We start from the raw sequence: 22,344 nt of genomic DNA, 5'->3' as shown, positions 1-22,344 counted from the left end.
ACTCGCACTGAGGGTGGTAGGTCAGGCGACCATTTTGGTGTGCGCAAAACTGCGCGGTTTCCCTGGATTCTGGCGCAAATGTGGGCTTTTCGGCCATCTTGGATTTTCTAAGCCCACAGCACCAAATGTTGCAGCATAATAACTTGAACGTGGGTCAAGACACCCAACAGAGCCTCCTCATTGGCTGAGAGGCTGCCACTCCCACCCCCCGTCAGGTACTTAGCAACAGAGGTGGCTTTGACATTATAAACTTTGAGCAAAATCTCAATCAGCTTTGTTTTCAACATGCTCAAAGTTCTAGCAACCCCACCAACAACCTTGTTAAATTTTATGGTCTGTTTATCAACATGCGCTTCAGCCCCAAATTCTAAGGAGAACCTGACACCCAGATAATAGAAATGTTCCACTCTAGGGATCAGCTCACCCTTGCTAAATATTTTTTTAATAAAACATTTTTTATTGTTTTACATTCTTATCAACACAACCAAAAAAAAAAAAAAAAAAAACCTGTGTGGACTAGCATGTCCTTTCCAACTTCCATCATTGACAGATCAGTTATCAATCACCCATGACATTACCCCGGGTCTGCAGTACGATTAAACCATATCCCCCTCGCTACATACAACAGGATCCTACAGGATCTAAGGTCCATCTTCTTCCCACCTCCCCCATATCTTATCCGCCTTGGTAGGGCAGCCTCTGGCGGTATATACCCTGTGCTCTATGCTTGCACAAATGTTCATGTCCGTCACCCATTGTTCCATCGTTGGGGACTCCGGGGCTCCCCATTTTTGCGCTATATTGCGCTTCATCAGTCCTGCTGCTGTCTTCAAGAGCAATTTGCCCCATTTGTTAAGTGCAGTCTCATCCGGGGCCCCCAGGATGAGAATTTTGGGGTCCAGAGGTATATGGCACGCCAAAACATTGCTAAGTACAGTACAGCATTGATTCCAGAAGGTGCGGATTCGGGGGCATGCCCAGAGGATGTGAAAGAAGGTCCCCTCTTCTTCTCCGCATCGGAGACAGTTCGGACTCGAGGCCCTCTCCCACCTATACAATATCGTCCTGGGGTAATAGACCCTGTGCAGGATCTTTAATTGAACCAACCGAAGCCTTGAAGAAATAGCCACCTCTCCTGGGTGCATTAGTACTTGGATCCAGTCTTCTGGGTCTATCACCCCTACATCCACCTCCCATTTGGCTTTCAGGGTTGTGAGTTCTGGCGTGGCAAAGGATGTAATAGCATTATATAGGATGGAGGTGCATTTGGTGGGGATGAAAGCTGGCAATATATTGCGTTCTATTGGTGTGTATTCCGGGACATTGGTGCCTGCAGGTATGTGGATTCTTAGAGCGTGGGCCAGTTGTACATAGTGGTATCGTTCGGTGCCCGGGAGTTGGAATTTCTGCTGGATGATTTCAAACGAGGCTATATCCCCCTCCTCAAGAACATCCCCGACCCGCAGAATCCCTGCCCCTACCCATCGGGGCCATGGTTGGATTTTCTTTATCTCGGGCAGGTTACAGTTTCTCCAAAGGGGTTGTGCCACAGACACGGTATGTTCCCACCCAACGAATCTGTGCGCCTGCCTCCAGACCGCAACAATATGAGTTGTGGTAGTTGGTGGAAGGGGTCTCGGAAGAGTTTGGTATAGCAGTTCCCATGGGTCTGTATCATGCATGGCCGCAATTTCAGCCTTGACGTGGGGGAGTTCCCTATCTCCATGAAGCAAGTCGTTAACCACTGCTAACTGTGCAGCCCAATAATAGGTTTGTAAGCGTGGAGCTCCTATCCCCCCCTCCCAGATCGATCTTTGGAGCGTGGTCAGTGCTATCCTCGGCTGGCCTCCCCCCCATATTAGTTCCCGGAAGAGGGATTCAACCCGCTTAAAGTCGGAGTCTGGGATCTTCAATGGGGCATTCTGTAAGACATAGAGAAACCTTGGGAGAGTCATCATCTTAAATAGTGCGGCTCTTCCCATGGACGTAAGAGGGAGAAGCTTCCAGTGTTGAACGTCGTTGACAAAACGATCCAGGACCGGTTGGAAGTTATATATTGTGTATTCAGTCAGGTTTGTAGTCACCCAGATCCCCAAGTATCGAAAACCTTGCGGTTCCACTCGGTACGGGCATTCCTGGGGGTCAACCTGCACATTGCCTTTCACTGGGAAGAGAATCGATTTTCCCCCATTAATTTTAAGCCCACTAAGTTCGCCAAAGCGGGTTAGCATCTGTGTGACTCTGGGGCAGGATCGAGCTGGGTCCCCCAGGTAGATCAGGAGGTCATCTGCATACAAGGAGATGCGGTCCTCATGTCCTTCAGGCCATCTGAACCCTGTCCATGCAGCGCACTGGCGAAGCCAGAGGGCGAGAGGCTCAATCGCCAGGGCAAAGAGAAGGGGAGAAAGGGGACAGCCCTGTCTCGTGCCCTTTCCCAGTGGGAAGGGCCGGGACGGCCAACCATTAACCCTGACCTCCGCTTGAATGTTGGTGTAGAGTAATTTCACCCATCCCAAGAAGCCCTCTCCGAACCCCATGCGCCTCATGACCTCCCAAAGGCAGTCCCATCTGACCGAGTCGAAGGCCTTTTCAAAATCTATTGCCAATAAAGCGAGAGGGGTATCAATAATCGGGGCCCGCTCTAACGCCAGGTGGAGCCGACGAAGGTTCAGTTGGGTTGATTTGTGTGGCATGAAGCCACATTGATCCGGGTGGATCAAAGTATGGATCACTGACTGCAGTCGGTTGGCCAGGAGCTTGGCGAGAACCTTGGCTTCACTGTTAATTAATGAGATGGGTCGATAAGAAGCGCACAGTTCCGGGGGCCTATCAGGTTTGGGAATGACCACGATGGTGGCTTTACATAGGTCCGGTGGGAGGGCACCCTGTTCACGGGCGCCAAGGAACATCTTGTAGAGAGGGACTGCTATTTTATTCCCTCCAAGTTTCTGCCAGGTCTCAACTGGGAATCCATTAGGGCCTGGTGTCTTCCCTGTTTGAAGCTGCGTTAGGGCTTCGGCTATTTCAGATTCAGAGAGATCCAAGTCCAGCTCCTCTCGTTGTTGTGGTGAGAGTGCTGGAAGTGTTATTTCGTCTAGTAGGGTCGGGTCGAATGGTATTGTCGGTACTCAGTAGAGCTCCGCATAGAACTGGGCAAAGGTCTCTGCTATTTCGGCATCCGTCTGGTACACGGCACCATTCGGAGCAACTATCTCCCGGACGTGACGTCTCCCCTCCTCCCTCCTCTCCAGCCAGGCCAGCATTTTGCCTGCCTTGTCCCCCAATTCATATATCCTCGCTCTGGTCTCCCAGTGGGCCTGCTTGGCATTGTCTAGCATAATATTTCTAAGGGTCTCTGTGGCCATTTTGAGGGACAAGTTGAGTCTGCGGGGTGGGGTCAAGAACATGCGTGTTTTCAGCCTGGATCATTTCAGCCTCCGCCTCTACTATCTTTTGGAGTCTCTCCCTCTTTTTGTTCGCTACCCAGGAGATGATTTCCCCACGCAGCACCGTTTTATAAGCTTCCCATACCACCACCGGGTCATCCACCGCTAGTTCGTTTATGTCGAAATATTCATCGGACACCTCCGTGAGGTGCTCCACCATTTCTGGGAATCCCAGGTGGTAGTTGTTTAGTCTCCATGTTTTAGGGGGGTCGCGGCATGCGTTCGTATTTCTATTATTAGGGGGGAATGGTCCGAGATTCCACGAGGGAGGAATTCTGCGGATATCGCCCTGTGTAGGTCTGTGTGTGGGACCAGGAGGTAATCTAGTCTAGAGAGGGAGCCATGTGCTCTGGAGTGGAACGAGTAGCCTTTGCCCTGGGGGTGCAGCTCTCGCCACACATCTCGGAGTCCTAGAGCGGACACAAAGTTGGAGAGTTTCGTGGGAGCATCCGGGTTACGTCCTCTGAGGTGGGTACGGTCCATGGTGTTGCACATTACATCGTTAAAGTCCCCCCCCAGGATCCATCTATCAGGGTGGTGTTTCCCCAGGAGAGTGGTGACATCCTCCAGTAATTCCTGACCCAGTCCAGGCGGGGAATACACCGACATAATGGCCAATGTCTCTCCCCAGAGTGAGCCCAGGATGAGTGCATAGCGACCCCGCGGGTCCAGTTCCACTACTTGCGGGGAGAAAGGGAGCCTCTTGTGTATAAGGATAAGGGTGCCCCTGGATCCCATTGTATAGCCCGCCTGGAATGCGGTTCTATAGTTTGTTCTCTGGAAAAGGGTGCAGTGTGTTCCCGCCAGATGCGTCTCAGATAGGAGGGCCAGATCGGGAGAGTGTCTATTCAACAGTTGTTTAATCAGACGTCTTTTAATCCCAGAGCCCATTCCGTTCACGTTCCAGGTGAGAAGCTTAAGGGACCTGGGGCGGTTAGGTGGTGGTGGGTGTGTTTGTGGGTGTGTCATCTAAAGCTTCCTGGTAGCGGGTATGCAGGATACTTTGATCGGGAGAGCTGCCTCCCATTGGTGTATCTGTCGGGAACTTGGTCCCGATACGTAGTGCAGTAGGGTATAATGTGCAGAGGGTTGTTTTTGGGTCGGTGGTTGGACATGCTATAGATCCGAACTAACATAATAACATAAAAACTTTCCCTTACATCCCCCTCCCTATACTCCACCCCAACTTGAAGTACCTGTCGCCCGAACATAGGAGTGCAACACACTGTCAACGGACAGTCGACTCATAAACTAAGAACTGTTCCCCAAGTAGTGCTACTATACTTGGGCTTTTGTTGACTTGGTCTGGCCGCGGGGGTACGCGGTCCGGGCCGCCAGCTATACAGGTATCGGATTCGCAGTTAAGTCGTTATTAAGGTGATATAACAGCATGGTGCCAGCTCTTAATGCGTAGCTTTGTGAATGGGTGCCTTATTCTTTGTTTCAGTCATTGTCCCCGGCTGGTTGTGCCTGGGGTTATTGTTGCGGGCGCTCAGGAGGTGCTCTGCCTCGTCTCGGGCGATTCCCGCCATTCCCTTGTCCCCCGCCTGGCCTCCAATCGCCCTCCAGGTGCTTTTCCGCCCAGTTCCATGCCTCTGCTGGGTCCGTGAAGTGCACAGATGTACCATTAAAATATATTTTCAGCTGCGCTGGGAATAGGAGACCGTATTTTACATTGAGGGTTTGGAGACGTTTTTTCAGAGGGCCAAAGGATTGTCTGGCCTTTTGCACCCCCCTGGTAAAGTCCGGGAAAAAACCTATCTTGGAGCCATTGAATGTTATATTGCCCTTAGTTCTGGCCATTTGGAGTATTGCATCCCGGTCTCTATAATTTAGGAGTTTCGCGATCACCGTGCGGGGCGGAGCGCCTGGGATTTTCCTGCCAGTTGGTATTCGGTGGGCCCATTCGATTGAGAAAAAGTTTGAGAGGGTCTTGGGGGCAAAGAGGTCCGCGAGCCACTGCTCGAGAAACAGTTCCATGTTTGCGCCTTCCGTTTTTTCCGGCAGTCCGAGGATCCGGATGTTGTTTCGTCTTGCTCTGCCCTCTCCCTCCTCCACTCTCTCTTCCAATGCTTTAAGGCGGGTCAGTGCTCCTGACATTTGCTGGTTCACATTCCTTAAATTGTCTTCTGTTTCGGATATTCGACCTTCGGCTTCTCCAGTACGGGCTGTGAGTTTCTGGAGGTCGTGGCGTAATAGTGACACCTCTGCGCAGATGCCATCCATTTTCCTTTCCATGGAGGTTCTTGAATTTGCTATGGCGTTCATTACATCCTTCAGCGAAATGTTCTCCTCTGTTTCTGGCGTTTTTTCTGGCGCTTCTTGTGTTTTACCAGTATTAGTCTGTTCTGGCGGGAGGGCCTGGGCGGGAGTCGTACATTGCTCTATTTTGCTCTGCGTGGTCGTGCCTTTTGCCTTATCTTTCCCCATGTCTGACAGTGAATAGTGGTCTGTGGCAGATCACCCCCACTCAGTCGTTATTTACGGGGTTTTGCAGTATGTATGGTGGTCGCACGGTTGGAGGGGGGGTTGCACAGTGTCTAGCGGTACTCCCTGATACGCCTTGTGGGTCTCTACATATGTGGGCCAGTTATTGCAGCTGCCCAGTTACTCCTCAGAGGCTTCGGGGGTTAATGCATCGTATGCTTAGTGACCAGTCCTCCCTTTCCCTTTTCTGGAGCGTAGGAGCTTTCTCTTGGTTGTGCCAGTCGGGGTTTCATGCAGGGTGTCAGCTGTCTGTTAGAACAAATAGGCCCCTTCGTTCACACTCAGTGCGAGAACGAGTTTTGCTTAATTACTAGTTTGGCCGGGGTGATTCTCCCGGGGGAGAGGCGGGGAGGAACCGTCTCCACCGTTTGCCGTATGATTGCTTCAGTTCACTACGTGGCCGTTGGGCCCCCCCTCCCCCACTCCTTACCGGGACTTTACGTATTGGCGGGCGCCCTGGAGGGCTGTGATGTTGGAGTCTGGTTCGTCCTCCGTGGGCGCGATGCTGAACACCCCCGGACTGCAGTGGGAGCAGGAGCACCTCCGTTATCCCGTTTCGGCACCCTCCACTTCAAGCTGATACGTTCCTCGCGTGGGTGTCATTCGCCAGGGACGCCATTGCAGGCATTACTCTCACTGAAGTGGGGCTGAAAACTGCTGCTATATGATCCAATGAGTTGCCAATGGAGATTGTGGTGCTCTAGTGGGACTGGGTCCCGTACATAGTGCAACGACTGTTCTGCGTTGATTGGACCTTCCAATAGTCTCCCAGGAGTGATTGTACCTCCAGGTAAATATTCCGACGAGTGTTCAGTGCGGAGTGAGACTGGCCCTCGACATATAAACTGATCCGAGGGATTAACAAGGAAGAGCCAGCGTGGCCACAGGACCAGGACAGATCAGGTCGCGCTCACTGAAGAGGCGTCGCAGGAGGCGCAGCAAGGTAAACGGCTGCACCACAGACCGAACACACCATCAGGAAATCGTCGTACCCTAGGTAAGGTATCTGCCCGTGCCTCGCCCCGCACGCTGCCGCCCCCAGTCTCCGTTCCCCGCCGGCAGTCGGGTCCTCTTGTGACACAGGATATCTGTCGTCCCGAGCAGTGCGGTCGTATCACCAAGCAGGATCCCGCTCCCCTCGCGGCTCCGAGCACCTCCCGACTGCCGCGGGGCAAGGGTATTCGGTGTCCTCCACCTCAGGCCGGTGCGCGCCTCGCGTGGGCGCCACTCGTCAGGGACGCCTCCTCACATCTCTGTCCCCCGCCGTCGTCGGCGGCCGGGTCCTCCTGTGGCACCGGGCCTCAACCGGTCGCCGTGCAGGGGTCCGGTCGCAGGATCGATCCTCTCAGCCGGCAGCAGCCGGCAGTTCAGTTCTGCCTGGAGCGGTGAGACCCTGTAAGTGGAAGGAGGGGGAGCCACAGCTCTCCCTTCAGTGAGTCTCCGCGGCGCCTACCGCTGCTCGGACCCGGCGGCCATCTTGATGTTGGTTTGGCACCCCGCGCTGTCCGGCCCAGTTGGTAATATCTCCGGCCCCTTCCTCCGATTCTTCCTCACACTTCTGTTATGTGTGGCCGCGATTGTCCGCCACTAGGAAGGTTGTTTTTCGTCTCAATCCGATGCGAATTATACAGGATCTTCCACAGGATTCAGCCGACGGCCACGGAGCACCGAGGAATCACGTCCTCATCGTGTGCTCGTTGGCCACGCCCCCCCACCCTTGCTAAATATTGATGAAAATCTCAGAGGACGCTTCACCCTATAGCAGACCACAACAGCTGATTTCTGGGCATTTATTTCCAGGTCCAATGAATATATGAATCGAGAGTAATCATTGACAAGGCACTGTAGGGCTCTGTGAAGTTGCTGGCCTCCCCATACTGTGTCAGGCATTGTGTGGGGTATGAAACCCGGGATGTGGTTGGCACAGAGCGGGGAGGCTGTGAGCAGTTGCTGAAGCTGCGAGGAGTGGCATGGCTCCCAGTGTTTCAACTCATCAATAAAAAATTAATCTGTGATCCGTGTCTTCATCCTCTCTAACCCCTACATCACTGTGGTCTCGTACTACAACAAAGAACAAAGAAGCAATGTTACTTGCAGATTTGGTGATATGGAGTCATGGACTACATCTAAGATAGACAGTTAAAGAAATGCCTGGAGGATAGTCAATGGAAAGATACTTTTTGTGGGATGGAGTTTGCTGGTCCATGAGCTATTATTCTTCACAGATCTCTGAGATTGTAATTATGGGTACATGAAAAGGCACTTTGAAGAATGATGGCCATGCATGTATAGCAACGGTTTCTCAATTTTGCATTCCAGAGTGATCACTTTGTTTCTTATGCAAGAAAATATGAGCATGAGCTAATCGTGTTATTGTGAGTCAACAGTTTTATTTATGACATCATCACATAGGTTCAAATGTTCTCTTTGTGGCAGAGAATGGGCGGTGTGGTACAGATTCGTGAAAACCCTTCAAATATCTCCCTAAACCAGAAAAACGAATTACCTGCTTGCAGAATTTATGGAACTTTCAGTGCCACAGAGGACACTCTAGATTCAGAATACTCCTATTGCGCACCATTACTTCAGATTGTTCATTTTAGTACATGAAACATTGATTATTATTAAACACAGATTGAAATGTTGATTTTTAAACAACTTGTGTCTGTTTCTTGACACCTTTCACTAGGGCAAAGTCTGTGGCCTCTGCGGAAAATATGATGGTGAAGGAAGCAATGACTTCCAAACCAGGAGCAAAGTTGTGGTTCCCAATGTGTTAGAGTTTGGGAACAGTTGGAAGGTGTCCCCTAAGTGCCCAAATGCAGAATACATCCAGGATCCATGCCACACCAACTTCGAGCGGAAGATGTGGGCGCAGAAGCAGTGCGAGATCCTCCTCAGCTCAACGTTTGCCAACTGCCACTCTCAGGTAAAGTACAGGATGTGGGGGATCACATCTGCACATTTCAGTTTCTGGCTCATATTCCTCTTTCATTGTTGATGGAGGGTGGATTATTTAAATACAGGCTGACCCAACTCATGTGAGACATTCTTGATTCATTGGGCAGGGAGTTGGTGGATGGGGCAGAGTGCATGTGCCTTGTTACCATTAAATAGGAGTATGTGAGAATAGTCTGTCATGACTTGAGGTTTCAAAAATTATCTATTGAAGGGGGTTGAGGGGTAGCTGGGATGGAGAATTCTTAGTACTTACTTGGTGGTGGTATTTTGATTTGCTGTTTATTGTTTTACACAGTTAAAAATCACATATACATTTTTAGAAGAGCAACACTGTAAAATACAAATATGTATCAGAAATGTTAATAGATGGTAAAAAAAAACAATATCACTGATCACACAATTTCACAAAATAAATATTTTTTTTCAGTTTATCAAAGACAAAAATGTGGGGGATAGCAGCAGAAACCATTCTCACAACATCATGGTAGCAGCATGACAACTCTTGTAGTTTGAACTTTTGACGCACAATTTATGACAGAATGTTTTCAGATATTTAGAAGACAAGCTTATTACACAACCACATGCCATTAATGTGCATCTTGATGGAAACACAAAGATACATTTAGAGAAACAGATCAACCTAATGAGAAGAACAATATATCTCTACTTCAATTTCACAAATATATTTGTCATTGTTTTTCTTTGAGGCTCCAGCAATAAACATTCATAAGAAGCCATGACATATTCAGAATGGCTTAAGCAACTTTACAGTCACATTTATAGAAAATCCAGCACATTTGTTTTGAATTCATTTATTCATCAAGATTTGTAGTGGTTCCTAAAATGACACATGTTAACTTGGTGCCCGAGGGTCAGCGTGTCAATAGGATTCAGATAGGAGTGTTTCACAAGAGGGGTGACTCCTTCAAAGGACTATCTGAGCATTTAGGCTACGCACAGAGAATGCTGTGGCACTGCAAGAGCTAGCGCGAACAGAATGTATCTTCTGTTTTTTTTAGTGAACTGTGAGAAGCAGTAGCCTTTTTTTTAAAACATTTTTTATTTTTATTATTAAACACAATTTATATTACCTGAGGGTACGTCTATACACTTTGGAATTACAATGTTAAGGATACTATATCTCAATCTGAACAAAATATTTTCCAAAGATGAAGAAAGTAATTACACACTACAAATCAAACCTTAAATCACACTCACCACTACTACGCAAGACTAACTTTAACTGTGTTATTGATTTAAACTGCCCAATATGTAAAGTGATTGTTATGAAGAAGTAGTCTAGTGGAGTTCAAGCTCGATTTGTAGTGTGACTCTGTTTAATTTGGTAACTATTTAATTTATAATACACTCAAGTGAAAAAACATCCTTGCTGACCATTTGGCTTTTCACTCCATATTCATAACTGGACTTGCTGTTTGGCTTAAATTCGGTTTCCTGGAATCCCTCAAAACAGATTTGAGAAGAGTGATTTGATCAGCAGACACATGTTTCAGGCCAGTGGGCACTTTCACAAGGCTTTTTTTAACTTCACAGTGCATCCTATTTAAGGCTGGTCTTACATGAGCTGTTTGGTGCCATTGGGTGTCCTTTGGGTATGGTAGTTTCTGTAGACCTCTTTTGGATAGATATTTGTTGCCATAATGGAGGGATGCGCGCTTGCAACTGCTGTCGCACGGTAGCAACTATATGGAAAATTCACTGCATTGGGTACATAGATACGTACCCCTGCAGAAGCTTCTATGTAGCCCATGCCGCATGTATCCTACATGATCTCAACCTGTAATTAGATGACAATTTAAACAGGAAGGGTTTAAAATACTACTTGTTTTTACAGTTACCACCATGCCTGCAATGCAGTCCTAAGTGTTTGTAGTTATCTTAAATTTGGCATGTTCAATGTTTAAAAATCATCTATTTATTGGTTGATACCTTAACCCTCTTTTTTCTTTTGAGAAAGTAATATCTGTGATATTTTCAGTTTCTCCAGATGTGTTCATCTTGTTGCAATAATGCTTCCTGAATTGTATTTAAATTGGAATTTTCAGTCTTGATTGGCCTTTTTCCATAGCTTTGGTTCATTTTGTATGTGGGTGTTTGTTTTTAACGTGTTTTCTGAACGTGCCTAAAATGTGCATTTTAGGTGTCGGTTTACATCAGTTGGTGAATGTGTATTTGCTTTGCTCTTACGAATTTATACTGTTTCTGCCTGTATGTGAAATTTTTACGTGTTGTGTACATTCCTTATTAATGTAATGGTGTCCATTTGATGACCATGGTGCCTAGTGTTTCTGTATTTATTTAGTTTTGCTTTCATATTGTCCCATTTCTGTTTTGGTGCGCTTATGTATGATTTCCTTTTTTTGTGCATATGTCCAAACATCCAAACAGGAAGATGTCCATTATCACATAGCACTTGGGTCCATTACTTTTTTGTATGTTTTAGTGAATTGTGTGAATGTTGATAGCAACCTGGTTAATGGACGTGTGTTTGTGTGTGTGCATATGCATGCAATACCATGTTTATGCTTTCTGCTGCTTTGTTCGCAGTGAGAAATAAACTGTAGATACGCATGTGAACATTTAGAACAGTATATAGTTAATATTGCTTGACCTGATTTTTAAATTTTTTGTGGTGTGCTGCACTTCCCAAAAGGTGAAGGTGTGTACAATGAATCCAACAAATTGAAGTGGGCAATTTTGCACTATTGTTCCCAAGGTGATTGTTCTTTAGGGTCTAAAACCTTAATGACAATAACCCATTTTAGGCACCTTTTTGAATATGAATTCATTCATCAAATCTGGCATCTGTGTTTTCCCATAGTATAACTCTCATTCTGCTAAATATCTTGGACAAGATTCAAAACTCCAGTAGAATATCCCTTCACACTCTGGTCTATTTTGTATACCCCAAACAGTGGGATGTATGTGATAGAATGGCGTTTATAGTGTCTGCTTTAGTTTTGTACCTTCTTATGTATTTTTCATCTGCTTTGCATGCAACCCCTCTCACCATGAACCTATTTCTCAACGGCCTAGCAGGAGGGACTCAGGTCATGCCTGCCTCAAGTTATGCGACCACCTCTAACAGGAGAGCAGGGTGGTTCTGAGAACTCTTGGCCCTCCCCTCTTCCAGGTGGAACTTGGCAAACTCATATGCCAGGTGAGGTTACATGGAAACAATGCCTCCATCTATTAACTGTATGGGCATGTTACTTTAGACTAACTTTTACCAGAAATCATCAGAACAATGGTGGACAAGCTAGGGTGTGAACAATGCACTTTTATTCATTTATTATCAATTTCAAGCAAAACTCCATTAATCAATACTCACAACTGCAAGTAACAAATGTATACAGTTTACTAATGATTCCATTTTGTTGATGTCTTAATTTATGAGGAGTGTGTGGTGCTCCATCATTGCAACAGCTGCCCTTTTCACTCTCCTCGCCTCTTAAATAATCCTCTGAGTCATTTGTGGATAAAGTGAGAACCTTGCCTACCCTTTTAGGACCAAGAGTGGAAGACAGCTACTATACGTTAGATCAACTTCTTCCTAACACCTGTGAAGATCACCAGAGATCTGATATATAATCATAAGACTTTTCACTTGAAGGGAACACTCATAAAAGTCCTGAATGCCAGGTTGAACAATACAAAACATGAATTTATTCGGCTGAAACCATTGATGCGGCCAGAGAGATGTCTCTCCAGTGGAATAGAACCAAGCCAGTAAACATTCAATTCGACTTTTAAGTAGCTGAGATCCACTTGATCCAATTTCAAGACAATGGGTCTCATTACGAGTTAGGAGGTAGCATGGCTGCCTCCAAACCGGGCTCCTTTACCGGGTTCCTGCAATGGGGATTTACTGGGTCATTCCGACATAGGAGGACCCGGTAAGTCCTCCTTGCTGGAACCATTCCCCATTCCCATTTGAGCCCCCATAGGGCTCAATGGGGATGGAGGTAGCAACGGGCACATTATGTTATTAGAAACAAACAAACAAACAAACAAAAGTGTCCCGTTGTTACCTCCCTCTTCCCCTCGCAGGACCTGGAAAGACATCTGGTTTTACCAGACGTCTGATCCGGGTCCCGCAAAGGGAACCTCGTAATACGCGCTCCCGGAATGAAGGGGGCCAGTCTCGTACCGGCCCCCTTCATTCCGGCAGCGCAAGGGTCGTAATGAGGCCCAATATCTCACTATGAGTTGAGCTGTGTTGAAACTAGCCATGTGCTGTTTAAAATCCATTTAGTCTTTTTGGAACCATAGGAAACAATTGAGTTGAACTGTGTGAGGTTTGCTCGACCTTGTAAAAGGAAATGTTAAGCAGAAACGTGCCTATTATGAATTCTGTTCTGAAATGAAGACCCATGACAGAAAAAAGGCAGATTGCTGACCGAGCACTGGCTAACAGGGCTCATAATAGGTTTGGTGGTATGGAAAAACCTCAGTAATACATTGAACACCAATTTCTTTGGCTGTAGTGGAACTGAACCACCAAATTCCAGGATTAGCATTAAAGTGGAAGAGATGCCGGTGTTAAAGTGCTATAAGTATATCCTCAACTGTGATGCCAAATAGTAGAAAATGAACACAGCCAGAATTACTAAAGTGAAATGTCCTCCATAATCCACCTGGAGTTCGAAGGACTCTGAAAGTGGTGACTTGTACACTCATTATCTGGTGGTAATTCTGACAGACCAAGTGCCAGTGATAGTAAAACAGTTTAGCAGTATTTCTTCTGGAAACCCAAACTCATAATGATCTCCAATGAATGTTCTGCTTATAATAAAATAAATTAAATGAAAAGTAAACCAAATAATCATTTATTTCTAAAAGATTATTATTCTACAAATAAAAAGTGCCATTTTCAAATATGAGGTGGAGTTTGAGAAAGGATGGCTTTAGAGGGAGAACAAGAAACCTGGAGATCTATCTTTCAGCTATCATTGCAACAGAATGTCTCCAGGCAGGAAATAATGGCCCACAGTTCAGTGTTACCATGAAGTGTTAACCATATGGAGTCAAACTATCAAATACTTGCATCTATTCGTGGTTTGATTTACAGTTTGAAAGTTTTGAAACACTCCGAACTTCAGCACCAACCAGTTTGAATCATTCGAACAGATTCAAACCTCCATTGTTTAGGCTTGGGTCTGATTAGCACCGGTTCACCCATCCCTACTCCAGGCCTCACAAAAGTGAGCACCCAGTTCAGTGTTGCTATACACTCAAAAGGCTAGTATCCTATATCACATTGCCTGCTGTTGCAAGGGAACCACAGGGTTCCATTCCCTCTCATAAGTCTTTGCCTGCGGGGCACCTTACCTATACTGTGAAATAAAGGCACCTGTCACGGTGTTCTCCATATCCAATGAGCCGTGGCCAACATTCCCAAAGCTCCTACATCCCATGCATTATTTCCTGACATGATTTTATATGTAAAGGTAAAGAATTAGAATATACAAAACTTTATTCGGCTTTAAAACCACAAAAGCATACAGTACATCAAAATGCACACAAATGCAGGTACCCAATAACACAATGAAGTAATGTAACACATTACTCATTTGAACAAAGACTCTCAACAGGGATGACAAAACCATTATTCAGTAGTGACTGTAAGAAAGGTAGTAATTAATTTAGACCGTTTTAGCCATGCACGAAACACATATTTTGAAACAAAATATACCACATTAAAGTCTTCCGTAGTTGCACACAAATCCACAGCAGCAACAATTGTTCTAATACCTTTCAATTTAAACAGTGGGATCAAATTAAGTTTAAGGAATTAAGTATGGGCTAATTGTATTTAGGAACTTGTTTGTTTGTTTCTTTATTTGTAACGCGCGCCGGACACGAAGGTGTGACTTAAACCAGTCAGGGTAATTTAAACCATACATGGACTGCATCTGAGATCGTACCGTACCTGAGATCTTTGTATACCGGGCAAACCATTAGAAAGGTCACAATGGTCTCCCATGGAGCTCCACACGCCTGACAGGGAGCAAACTCAGACTGCTTCCACTTGTCTGTTCACGATGCTACCTTCAAAGTACCAGTACGGAACTGTATACAAAGTGTGCATGCATATCCAGGGCTGATGCAGTCCAGGTACGGTTCAAAACCCTGACTGGTTTAAGTTCTAAACACATTCAGCCCATACTTAAATCCTGGCAGGCCTGCCTCATACCGCCAATATTAACTACATTCTGAGCCCTTTTAACCAGCACCTTAGAACCGTCTGGCATTTCCAAAGAGTTTGCCCATAACCCGGCCAAGTCCAGACCACTAAGCCCCTGCTGTACTACCATAACTCACGGTAAGGACCCCTAGCCGAGCAGACTCAACAGGCAACCTGGAGCTTCTCTATATTTACCCAGTTCTGGGGCATTCCAGATCCTTATCCAATACATTAAAGGCTTTACCACCATAACATCAGGTATGGGTAATAGATCACACTCCCAACGGAGCCTGACCATAGGAGCATCTCGGGGTTGCAACAACAGGGCTCTCAAAGAATTTTTTCTCAATTACACCTAAGGTCGGCACCCTGCTATGACCCCAAACGTCTGCACCATACAAGGTTGCAGCCAATCCTTCAGCCTTATTTAAATGTAGACCGAGTGATATTGCACCTCTACCATGATTTGAGTAAAAATGACGAATACTCCCGCTGCATTTTCCAGGGGAGCGGCAGTCTTCAGTAAATGGGCTGACCATGATAAGTCATCAGACAATCTCACACCCAAGTGATCATAAAAACTTACCTGTTCTGAGAGAACCACCTCAGTAAAAACCTTCCATTTAACTTTCTTGCCTGCCCTAGGGCCAAATACTATCACCTTCATTTTGTCAGTGTTAAGAGTCATATGTAACTCCTTGCATTTCCTGCTGAAGGCTGCTAAGCTATGCCTCAACTCCATTGGTGATGTGAAAAGAATTACTGCATCATCTGCATAAAATAACGCTGGGAACCTATCATACCCCTGTTTAGGTGGATCGAGAAATCACACGAGCAAGTCTTAAACAATCTCGTTAATATAAAGACAGAAAAAGAGGGGGATGCAAGTCTTCAATAATTTCATTAATATAAAAACAGAATAAGAGGGGGGCCAGCATGCAACCTTGGTGGACCCCCCTCTCAACCTCAAATGGCTCTGTGGTCTCCCTACCCAAACCACACCTTAACGAAGCCCTATTGTCGGTCTAAACAGATTAAATATTGGACAGCAGATTCCCTGGCACTCCTTGTGTTCGCATTATTTCCCACAGCGATTGACGTGATATACAGTCAAAAGATGTTTGCAAGTAAACAAAGACAGCATTCACTTTAGAGTGCATTAAGGAGACATATTTGTTCAGGATCAACCCAAGAATAAAACACTGGTCTATCGTGCTGATCCCGCTTTGAAAACCTGCTTGGAGATGATTGATTTTATCACCATCACAAACCCAAGATTGTAATCATGCCAACAGGACTTTAGCGTACACTTTGCCCACAGCGTCCAGGAGGGAAATAGATCTATAGTTCCCCGGGAGCTGTTTATCACCTGTTTTATAGATGGGCAAAATAACTGCCTCTTGCCATGTCTGGGCAGCACTGCCAGTTTGAGCAATAGAGTTAAACACTGTAGACAGCAAGGGCTTCCAAATGCAGACCTCATCTTTGAGAAGGTCAATAGGGATTTTATCAGGGCCGGTGTGTTCCCTGCCCCCAACCCACAAAGGTTGGTGGACCACAAAGTCTTAAAGACACACCTGACAGACACGGCTCACTTCTCTACTGAGGCCACCACCTGGATCACTTCCTTCCTGGAGGGCAGAGCCATCATGGTCTTCTCAGACCAAGTGTCAGCTCTCCATCCCCCATTAGTTGTGTAGTACCACAAGGTTCCTGCATCTCCCCTACGCTCTACAATCTATTTACCCTACCACTCTTTAACGACTTAGAAGAATTCGGCATATTATGCCGATGTTACACAAATTCTTCTCCCACTATCTGGTGAATACGAGCAATATCTAAAAGCCTTACAAGACACCTAAGCTATCATCCAGACCTGGATGGCAGCCAATGGTCTGTGTCTCAATGGGGACAAGACAGAGATCCTACTGTTGGGCCCTAAAGACATCCTCAGAAAACTACACAGCAAATACTGCAATTTAAAAACTGAGAACTCTGGGAGTGTACCTAGACTCAACCTTGTCCATGTATAGACATGCAAGATATATCTCATCAGCAGCAGCAGCACTCACAACCAAAATAATCAATGCTGTTAAACCCCACCTATCCACTGAAAATTGGCTCAACATTGCCAGGGCCACTAAAGGTGCAAAATCGGACTACTGCAACATCCTCCTTCTCGGCACATCCACTAAAAACATTAACAGATTACAAATTACACATAACAACGCATTGAGAGCAGCCCTCAGTATTCCCTGGATGGAACACATCTCCCAAGCAAGACAAAAGGCCCACTGGCTCCCAGTCAAAAAGCGCATCTTGTTCAAGACTCTTACTATCACCCAGGGATGCCTATTCCAATCTGCTCCCAGCTATCTAACTGAACGAATACACCAAGTACAGAAACTCAGACCCAAACGGGACATGTACACTCACCAACTCTCAATTCCTACCTTCAACAGAACCAAAGCCGGAGGGTCAGGTTTTGAAGTTCTAGCACCAAAATCCTCAAACTCACTGACACCTAAATTGAGATCGGAAACATCCCCCATGGCCTTCAGAAAAGCACTGAAAACCACTCTATTCAAGTAAACATGTATCTGCCCCACTGTTCTCATGTAACCTTGGAACACCAGCAATCCTGTAATCAATCCTTTACTGTATATTGTAACTACGTCACTGTTCCCATGTAACCTTGGAACACAAGCAATGTCTTTCTGCTGTGTCATCATACGCTACATATGTCAAGTCAGCTTTCTGTAACAGCGCAACAATGCCTGAGGGCAGTTGTGTGCTTTAAAAATGCAAATAAATAAACCCACAAATGGCCTCCTCCACTTCCTCTTTAGTAAACGATAATAGACCCTCACATGAAGCAGATAGAAAATTCTCATGTGGGCCAGATACACATGCGGCTCTCTGGATTTCTACAACATCGCCTGGCTGACATTTGTACTAACCATAAAAGTGTTGATACCAAACATCCACAGCGATATGACAATTTGTAAGTGACTTCAATCCAGCACTCCACCCAAGTCAATGCTTGTATGGGATGCCGAATGGAAGCCCTTAATTATATATTTTGATGTCAAAGTTCTTTAAATCCGGATGATGGACCCTTATATAACGCCCCTCTCTTTGAATCTCCCCGACCTCACTGAGCCAAGAAGTAGGTTTGTTTTGCAAATTAAAAGTTTTATTTGAAGAATTGAACAATATATATATCACACTTTTATTAATAAAATAATGTCTGAATAGCACACTTATGAATATGAACAGTAATCAGTAACAGGTAATATCACAATATCAACAATCTCTTAATCACTTAGGAGTAGGAATAGAAAGGATAAGGTAGCAGAGAATACTTTATATGATTCAAGGAAATGCAAGGATGGGAAAAATGCAACACAGAAATAAACTTGATATGCTTTCAATCAAACGACAATATGATCACTTTTTCCCCTGTGACTACTCACTCCCCCCACTATGCAATATGGAGAGATGTAAATGAGGGCACACAGATTTCAAGATTACACTCAATAATGCAGTTCAATTCCAGTTCCCCCAGCAAGCGTAGAGAAAACAGGTATGCTTTTAAAACAGGCAAAAATACTTTTGAATGTGATCGCAATGGATGGAAAAATATGCTAAAGTGATTTTAATTCACTAAAGGAGATTCAGCACTAGTAAGAATTACTTTGGATTGGTACAGGTCAACACTAGCAATGATTATTGAAGGATTATCAGACTGAAAACGAATTTCAGCAGTTGAAAACAAGAAACAGCTATTTTGACAAGTGGTGAAATTGAGCTAAATTGCAATTTGCGGCAACTTTTCCGTGTGCGTAAAACACAATTATGGAAAAACTATAATGAATTGCAATGTCGGTTTAGGTTGGAAAGCTTTGGATCTTAGCTTCAAAATGACAGTTCAATGTGGGTTCTAGGACGTTCGTATCAAAAGTTAGAGGTTTTTGTGAAGGTAGATTTTTCAGAAATAAAGTCAAGATTTCAGAAATGACAGATCGCGCTTTAAAGATTTAGCAACAAGGATAGGCTTGCACTAAGGAGCTATGAAGAAGCAAGGCACTCAATGGGCAGCCACCACAACAGGGCGCCTCCGCTCTGATCGCTGTCCGTCAAAACACCCTCTTCAGAAATATCAGCGCAAAGATGATTATTGCTAAAATTATCACAAACAATATAATGAGAAGAATTCAGGATAGACACAGTGTTCTGTAATGCAGTTCTGGATAAGTGGAATGGTTGGAATAGGATGACTTTAAACTAAGAGATGACCATGCACAGTTCTAGACTAAATACTCACTCCTAGGCTTTGGAATGGAATGGGCCTCGTCAAAGATCTGGTCAAGGGTTTGGCATAACTCGCCACCGGACAGGTCTCAGGCACTCTGGGTTCTGTTCTCAGGACTACACTGCAATCTGGGTGGCCTCTTGGACTGGATCTGAAGGGTTCTGGATACAGTGCTGATTTCTGGATCTGGATCTTGGTTCTAGCACAGGGTTGTTAGCTAGAAGCAGAATAGTTCAGCCAGGCTGTTTAATGGTTTAGTTACGCCCCGTGGAAGTTTAGGGTTTAGAATCAGGTTGCAAAAGATTCTGAAGGCCTGCTGCAAAGAGTTCAGTTTGGGTTGGGCCTCTGCCTCAGGGTTCTAGATTATGGTCCTAGAGTTTGGTTCTAGATCTGGAGTCTGGAGTCTTCCTGCAGGTTGCTGCACCAAGAAATCAGTTGAGTAGTGGAAAATGTGTGTGTTTTATCTGTCCTCACAGTCCCTATTTATGTATTTCCAAAGTGGGTGGGGCGGCTGATTCTACAATGGCCAACCCTCTAAGGATCTGATAGGTTAGAGGATTTCCTATCCCCTGATTGGAGAAAGGATCAGCGTGCCAGAATGAGTCAGAGTGATGCTGTGTTTATGGTCCAAAAGAAATCCCTCCCTTTTGCTTTTACATATAAAATCTATTTTCCCAAAAAACATATTTCCCAGATACACAAGTTGTTGAGAATACATAATTGCATGACAGATTGCTTAAGGTACATTTCTGTTCAAGTCCCATGTTTCTCCCATCTTTCTACGAGCTTGGCTTCAGAAATGCCACCATTTTCACGCTTTTGGAGGGTTTCTCAATATTAATTCTGCACCAAATTTGATACATGCATGCATATCCTCTCTGGGCATATTACTGTAAGTTTTTATGTTTCTAGCATAAATACAGTATGCTTAGTCTTGAACTGTGAGTGAATTTTTCATTTTCGCAATCTCAAAGTTTCACATGTTTGTAAGTTCGCTACACTTTGTTATAAGCATTTTTATAAAACATACATTTACTCCAATGTTAAATCCACATCTCAGTCTGGTCCGCCCCAGAGCTGGGCTGACTCAGAGGGTCACATGTCTTGTTTCCTGCCAGCTGTTTGTGGTCAGTTACACCACAAATTAGCATTGCCTATTCAGTCCAACGGCCCCATTGTTTCTTTCTCTGGGCTGCAGAGAAAATATCCTCCCCTCTTGATTAGCATGCCAATGCGACATCCTCCTTCTGGTGGGAATGACAAGGTGTGAAGGGTTCTCAGGGGAAGCAAGCCTTTTGGAGTTTTAACTGCATCAGGTTACTTTCTGATCAATTGTAACATAGTTCCTTGTGGAAAAAAATACATTTATAAACTTAAAATAAGCAACATATCTTTAAATCAAGTCTTTTTCAACATGAAATCACTGTGTGGCACTCTATATGGCATTTCGATGGGATTCTCTTCTTTGGCATAGTTTAAGTTCAATTGTTCAACTTTACACAACATGGTTTTGAAACGCCAGCTTTCTGGTAGAGGTGAGCAATGGTATTACACCCATTTTGACAGCTGTCTTTCCATCAAATATCTTTAAAATAGGATTTTCTTCTGAGAACATATGATTCTTGCTGACATTGGACTGATGTGCATTCTTGCAGTAAATGATGTGGAACACCCAACAAAGAGGTTGGATCTTTTAGGTGATTTGTGAGCCATGATTTTAGCAATTTTTGACAATCAAGAAAACAGATTTTCAAACAGCTCTGTGTTTATTTTTCAATCAGCATTGCTATTTCCAAGTGGTTTCAGGCTACTTTGTGGGTAGCCCAATGGTGTTTTTTTGGCATTGATCTCCTGTGCCCACTAAAATAGTCAAAAGTGGATGGTGTTGTCTAGTGTGCAGCATGCTTTCGAGTGGCCATTATGATGTTCCTGCTGCCAGCAATGCCCAGTGATGTTGCAGGGCTTGGATGAGTGGGTTGATACATCCCACAAGCCCCCCTCTTGCGATGGCCGTTGATCTTCCATCAATGAAACTTCACAAGACTGGGATGTAAGCCTCATCTCTCCGGATTCCACAAACGGCAAACTTCATCGTCTTTTCCTCCATCAGGGGTGGATCGATCGGTTCTCCTCGCCAGTCCTGATGCGAGTATTGAGCGATACCCCGGGCCTCTCGGATCTTTGGTCCCGGTCCCTGGGTCGTCCTCCTTGGTCAAACTCCATGGTTTCCGATCAACTATAGGTTATCTCTCCTAGGATGACAAAGCAAAAACATATTTGTAGACATTTCCCCACCACTATTAATGTAGTGGGGCGGACATATACATTTTATAAATCAGGAGACATTTGCATTATTGTATTTCATAAACTATATATGGAATATTTTAGGGTTGATATTTTATGGATCTGGAGTGGCCCCTCTGGGGTTCCAGAAGACTCCTCCAGTTGCCGCAGAGTGTGCCTAGGATGGCAACACTTCAGCTGATTAATATGGACCCACTTGTCTTCCCCCTCTGCCAAACTGCCGTTGGGGATGCAGATCTTGTAGGCGACTGGTGAAATCTTGTCTACAGTTTCAAAAGGTCCCTTCCAGGTAGGCAGAAATTTCCGCTGTTTGGCCTGGTTCCTTTGTATAGATAAACAGGGTCTCCTACTTTGAATTCCTATCTGGTAGTCTTTAAGTCATAGTGGGTCTTCATGCTGTCGGCTGATATTTCTAGATTTCGCTGAGCATAGGCAAAAGCATGTTGAAGGTGTTTTCTTAAATTTTCAACATACCCATGAGTTGTGGAGGCATTGATCAATGTCTGCTCTTGCGTCCTGTAGAGCAGATGCTGGGGAAGCACCATCCTGCGTCCACTCATCAGCTCAAACGGTGATATTTTAGTTGCAGATGAAGGGGTAGATCTGATGGCCATTAGGACAAG

At 45.2% G+C, this 22,344-nt stretch overlaps 1 protein-coding gene across 1 annotated transcript in view; it reads left to right on the top strand.

Annotated features, from left to right (window-relative positions):
• LOC138503894 (mucin-5B-like) overlaps positions 1-22,344 on the top strand; it is a 1,431,798-nt gene that overhangs the window by 526,981 nt on the left and 882,473 nt on the right. The window contains exon 17 of the mRNA XM_069623965.1: positions 8,623-8,862. Within this exon, the coding sequence (XP_069480066.1) occupies positions 8,623-8,862 (240 nt within the window). The remainder of the gene's footprint in view (positions 1-8,622; positions 8,863-22,344) is intronic.

The sequence above is a fragment of the Ambystoma mexicanum genome, chromosome 11 (genome assembly GCF_040938575.1).
Source record: "Ambystoma mexicanum isolate Mex_15411 chromosome 11, UKY_AmexF1_1, whole genome shotgun sequence".
Taxonomy (NCBI): domain Eukaryota; kingdom Metazoa; phylum Chordata; class Amphibia; order Caudata; family Ambystomatidae; genus Ambystoma; species Ambystoma mexicanum.
The sequence above is the reverse complement of the archived record's forward strand: the minus strand, read 5'-3'. Positions and strand labels throughout refer to the sequence as shown.